This window comes from Globicephala melas, chromosome X (assembly GCF_963455315.2).
Source record: "Globicephala melas chromosome X, mGloMel1.2, whole genome shotgun sequence".
NCBI lineage: Eukaryota > Metazoa > Chordata > Mammalia > Artiodactyla > Delphinidae > Globicephala > Globicephala melas.
Window position 1 is genome coordinate 14,156,572 of NC_083335.1, and position 6,000 is coordinate 14,162,571.

The following is a 6,000-nucleotide window of genomic DNA, read 5'->3' on the forward strand; positions in this document are numbered from 1 at the left end:
CCAACCAAAGAAAGTGCCTGGCAACTAATTCATTCAAGTCGCTACGTTGAGTATGCTCTCCCAAATGACCAAAATTATCTGAGTGGAGCCCAGGGAAGACAACGACAATGTATGCAGCTGGAGAGGCCAGGGTGATGGTAAAGATTACCCCGTTTCTATACTGGCCGTCTAAAGGTATTTACTTGGGTCTGTGTTGTGACAGTGTCCTAGACTCAAATGAATGCCTCTAACACTCCACATTTTTGAGCCATTCAGTCATGCATTTTTGTTATTGTTGAAAGTGGTGCGAAATTGCACTGCATGAGCTAAAGTCCTTGGTGGTCTTCCAAGGATTCCAGCTAAAAAGGCACTTCCTTTGTTCCTCGGGAGAATGCAGTCCAGTAGGTCATTCAAAAGGGGAAATAAAAGCAGCAGCCCTGGGAGGGAGATGAAGGACAAGACAAAAAGAATAAAATGTTTTGGGTGTGAGCACATTAGCTTCCATTTCCTGCTGCTGGTCACTAATAACGCTCTTATCTTTAGGGGGAATATGTCCAGAGAAATATTTATGCAAAAACATTCCTCAGGTGTTTTCTGGGGACCATGACAATCAAAGGGAACACCTAGCACTGTCCTTGGGCACCCTTCAAACTTCATTTTTCCTGAGATGCTGGCGGGGGAAGATGTCCTGCCCTTGCAAGCCTGCACAGAACACAGCTGGAGAAAGTGGGGAGGACAATTTCACAGCCCACTCCCCGAACGCCTCCAGTCCACCTCAAAGGCACATATTGTTTTGCAGGAGCAGAAGATGAAAACTTGTCACGTTCCCATTAAGTGCATCGCTGCATCTATCCCTTCAAAATGTGGGAATGACAACTGTAACCTTCACGCCAATCATCTCCACTGGGCCCCGGGCCCAAACCGTGCAGGGCACAAAGACCCCAGGTCTGACCTGTGGAGCCCCCAAGCTTCAGTGGCTACTGGCTCAACTTTACTTTTTCGAGCGGGGCGGAAGGGAGAGGGGAAAGAAAGAGGGCTTCTTGGGGCTCTACAACCAATAAAATCGTGCCGCTGTGAAGACAGACGTGAGCTCCCCAAAAAACAAGCAGCTCAAGGGCAAACAGTCTCTGATCAGTAACGTGCGAGGTACTTGATACCTCCCAAGGTGCGTGGGGTCCTAGGCTGCTCCAACCATTTCTTAGGTTCTATTTCTAGATAGATGCCGGTCACACAAGAAAAGTGCCCAGCAACTTCCCTCAACTACCTTTGTAATTTTTATGTAATTGATGACTGCACTTAATCTCCAAGGTTATTAATAGCCCTTCCCAAATAATGACCCCCAAGTCTTCCTAAGCCTTTGGAAGCGCCTGGTTGAAATTACAGTATTTCCTTTGCTGGCTGCCGGCCCCCTGCCCGCCCCACCCGGGTGACCAACACCGCGAGGCAAAGGCGCGCTCTGCTCACTTCCATGAAAGGTTTGGAATGGAGGCTTGGCCCCCGGGGCTCGAATCGCTCACTTCTCCGTTAGGTTAAGCTGGCCATCAGCCAGCTAGATTCGTGGTTCTTTCCGAACCCTCGGGGCGAAGAGGCTACCTGCGCGGCCGCTGGCCCCAGCGCGGCCCGCGGGACTGCGCGCAACAGTTGGCCTCTGCGAATGAGTGCCACCCAGAGGGGATCGGCCCGGCCACAGCCGCCAGCCTGGCGAGGAGGGGCGAAGGGCACCCGCCGCAAAGCTGCCTCCCCAGCGCTGCAAGAAGGGCTTTCACAAACACCCCACGCACCCCCAGCGCCGAAACCCGGTGAACTTTTTCACAGGCTAAGCGGTCTCTATTTGCATAACCATCTCCCAACTGAGATTCAGGCTTCCAGTAATCAGTCCTTTCAAAGATTTGTAATTTAAAGTGCAATTAACCCTTAAAATGAGGATAGAAATAAAGAAAAGGGGGGAAAATACCCTTCTCGTCCAACACGTTCCGGAAAGCAGGAGAGTCCCCAAAAGTCAGGGTTTGGAGGGGTGGAGAGTCGTTTGCTTTTTAAAGGCCACTTCGAAAGCCGCTGTAGCTACTAAAACTCCTAATCCGTGTCAGCGGTGGAAGAGAGGCGGGGAGTGGGTTTTTAAAGAACATCAATGAAACATCAAGTTCCACGTTTTGCGCCCCCCGGAACCTGGCAACCTCCACCCTACCCGACCTCTCGTCACCCACACAACAAAGCGGGGAGCCCAGTAAGGAGTTCAACCCGGAAAAGGCGAGGGAGCCGGTGACACGCACTTTGCGGGCCAGAGTCCTCTGGGGCTTCCTGGGACCAGGGAGACCGCGGGAGGGGGGGTGGGGGAAGGAAGCTGAGCGCGGGAGTGCCGCCGGGTAACTCGGCGGCGCCCCTCCGCCTGCTGCGCACCCGGGGCCCCGGCGTCCGCAGCGAACGCTCTGCGTCGGGGCTCGCTCCGGCGCGCCTGCCCATTTCTCCGTCTCGGCTACCTGCGTCCGGCGCGAGGGGCGGCGGGGCGAGGGGGCTTCTGCGGCCCCTTCTCCCGTCTCTGCGCTCGCCTCCCGGGGGCTCCCACCTACCGTTGATCTCGTGCGTGGGGGCATCGTTCTTGTCGAAGCCTTTGGACACGTAGAGACGTCGCACTTCCGAGCAACTTTTCGACTTGAGCTCGGCAGCCAGCAGCGCGGCGCTGAGCGCGGCCAGGGTGCAGAGCAGCGCGGGCAAGACGAACCGTGCCATGGTGCCGGCCGGGGCGGACGCGCTCCCACCTTCGGGGCGGGACGGAAAGTGGCGGACGGGCGCGGAGTCGGGGGCTCGCGAGCGGAGTCTGAGGGCGAGGGGAGTTGGAGGAGGAGAGCAGGAGGAGGAGACGCGGGGCGAAAAGTGGAGCTGGGCCTCGCGCGTCAGGCAACGGTCCCCGGTGCCAGGCGCCCAGCCCGGGGAGGAGGAGGAGGGCGTGGAGGCGGTGCGCGGCCCAGGGGAGCGGAGGCGCGGGCCGGTGACCTCCCGGCTCCGCGGGGGCAGCGATCGGGGCGGGCTGGCCGGAGGCGGGACAGGGGCGCGGGGAAGGAGGGGAAGGTGGCAGGCGCCGCGGGGGCCGAGGAGGGCGTGAGGGGCGGCGGCGGGCGCTCGCGGCGCGCGGCTCGGGCTGCCCGGCGCTGGTCCGCCCTGCTAGCTCGGCTCGGCTCGCTCTGCCCTCGGCCGCACGGCTGTGCCCTCTTCAGCTCTGCCGCTGATTGACTGGCCGGCGTGCGCGGCGACGCTCGACAAACTTGGCCCAGCGGGCGGCACTCAGGGGGAGGGGGCGGGCGGCGGGGGGGCCGGAGACGGGCGGGAGCAAGCAGGGCCGGGACGGGAGAAAACCTGGAAGCGGGGTTGGATCCGGAGCGTCCAAATCCACTTCCTAGGGGGCCCGCACCGGGCGCGCAACGCGCCCTCGCGCGACACGCCCCGCGGGACTCCTCCCTCCTTCCCTCCTCCCGGGAGGCGGGGAGCCTGCCCGCCGCCCCCAACCCGGGGAGGACAGGCTGACTTCTCCGGGGTGAAGGGCCCAAGTCCCAGGGGACCGAGAGGCTGGGGACTTGAAACCCACGTCCGAGTCCTAGGCCTTCTGCGCGCGGCCACCTGACCCGCTGCCCGCGGGCCAAAGCCGGACGGAGCCCTCCGGCCTCGATACCTAACCACCAGCACCCCTCCGCCGCTGCTACAGCCCCGCAGCCTGGAGGACGCCCGTAACCGCCCAGCTCCTGGGCTAGGAGTGGAAAGCGCTGGCATTAATCTCATTGTTTGAAGCGGGCACCAGAGGGACTTGGGACTCCGAGCTGGCCCTAGAGCCTCACCTGGCCTCCTCAGACCTGCTTTCCGTCAGACGGTGCTCATGGAGCACCGACCTGTTCGGAAACCTGGCAGGCATTCTCAGCCCCCCCAGCCCCCAGTCTGGTTCTGCTACAGGTCTAATCAAACCCTGAAGCGGGAGAACCGCTGCCCTGCCAACCGCAGAGCAAATTCAGGGTTGACCTTGGAAACCTTCTGGCCCAAACCCTCCTTCTTCACGAAGGGAAACTGGGGCCCAGAGAAGAGAAGCGACTTGCTGATAGCATGTAGCTGGCGCGGGGAGGGGGGGTGTCCAGAACCCGGGACTTGACTCCCAGGTCACATGGAATAAAGGTAGCCCAGGAACCCCCTTCCCCTCTGCCCTTAAGCCTCTTAACAGAGTCTCACACCTCTCTGGGTCCCTGTCTCCACTTAGCCACCTGAAAACTGGAAATGGGTGAGTCTTCCCACCTTCTAAGCTTTGTCACATTCCATTAATGAGTGTTTTTGAAGCTTCCAGGGCTCCTTTAATGAAGGGAACTGTGCAGATTGAGAACTTGTCATTACGGTTGTTATTGTTACAATCTGCTGTAAGAGGTTAGGGTGAGAAGCGCCTCAGACACCTCGGGAGTGTGCTGGGAACTGGGCAGATAAAAGGGGCTGGAACTTATTATTTGGCTAGACTCTCAATTCCCATAAAACTACATAGGGTGAAGATATGAACCATCATTACAATTATCACCCTCATGGGGTTTGTTGAGACTTCCTCCACTGTTGTTTGCGAACCTCGTTGACATGGTTGGCTGTGAGGAGCTGTAGAAAGTAGCTAGCTGTTGTTTTGAAAGCCCACTGCAGACTCTTCTACATTTTATTAACTCTTGGAGATCATCAGCAGAAACAGACAGACTGTGACCCGTCTGTAAGTGGAACTTAAATTTCCAGTTTCGGTGGGTTGGCATAACATTTAACTCTGCAGCTAGGAGAGGAGTCTTTCTAAATAAGCAAACTCAGCTACAGATGAATTTCCTGCCATTTTCGAGGGACTTTCAAATGGTCCAGGTTTTCCTTAAACGGATAACCGTCAGGTCCTCAAGGCATTGCTAGGGCTTAGCCCAGAGCACTTTTAACTTTCATTGATTGATGCATTTACTCAAAGATGTTCTTTACCAAAAAGAATACGATCTGAGATGCAACCAACATTAATAATAAAATGAAACCCAGCCACTGTAAGCGAGAAAAAGATACTCCCAAACTATGAAGCCCAAATCAGAGAAAGCTTCCTTTCATACCAAGTCCAGGGGGAACTCATTCCTTGCCCCCCAGTTTACTCGGCTCTTCCTGTTCGTGTATTATTAACCAAAACTTAAGCCTTTTCCACCAGAAACAGTAACCTCTGGCTAGAAACGGATCTGGACAAGTCTGAACTTTACCACGCAAGCCAGGAACCCCAAGCCCTGCTCAGAGGCGGCTCCCACTTCAAAGCCTCCTTTCATGTAAATACAAACAGGGTGAACAACTGGCAATCTATGAAACAAATACCATCCAGCTTCCCTTTTCTGATGGCCCGAAGCTCCTCCTTCCCTCCCCCCACTCCCATTCCAGTTTTCCTGTGCTCCTTAGTAGAGGTGTATCTACTCTGTAAGTTCTCTGAATGCCAAAAAATGGATTGGGGTCTGCAGGTAGAGTGCAAGAATCAACAACTTCTCAGGATGATTAACCTTCATATAGCCCTTTTGGGGGGCTTTTTAAAAACTGTGATAAAATACATTAACAGGGAATTCCCTGGTGGTCCAGTGGTTAGCACTCACGCTTTCACTCCCAGGGTCTGGGTTCGATCCCTGGTCAGGGAAATAGGATCTCGCAAGCTGCCCAGCGCGGTCAAAAAAAAAAAAGTACAATTTGGTGGCATTTAGTACGTTCACCATGGTGCACAACCATCACCGCTATCTAGTTCCAGAATATTTGCAGCATCTCAAAAGAAAACACATTAAGTCCATTCCCTTCTCTCCCCAACCCCTGGCAACCACTAAGCTGCTTTCTGTCTCTATAGATTTGCCAATTCTGGACATTTCATATAAAAGGAATCATGTCACATGTGGCCTTTTGCATCTCGCTTCCTTCACTTAGCATCATGTTTTTAAGACCTATCCATGTGGTGGCATGTGTCAGCACTTCCTTTTTATGGCTGAATAGTATTCCATTTTATGGACACACCACTTT

The 6,000-nt window shown here is 55.5% G+C and overlaps 1 protein-coding gene across 1 annotated transcript in view; it reads right to left on the reverse strand.

The window, feature by feature from the left end:
• The window catches only part of GPC4 (glypican 4), a 108,978-nt gene extending 106,148 nt beyond the window's left edge, over positions 1–2,830 (reverse strand). Inside the window, exon 1 of the mRNA XM_030849086.2 lies at positions 2,547–2,830. Coding sequence (XP_030704946.1) covers positions 2,547–2,706 — 160 coding nt within the window. The 5' untranslated portion in view covers positions 2,707–2,830. The remainder of the gene's footprint in view (positions 1–2,546) is intronic.
• Positions 2,831–6,000: the final 3,170 nt, after the last annotated feature.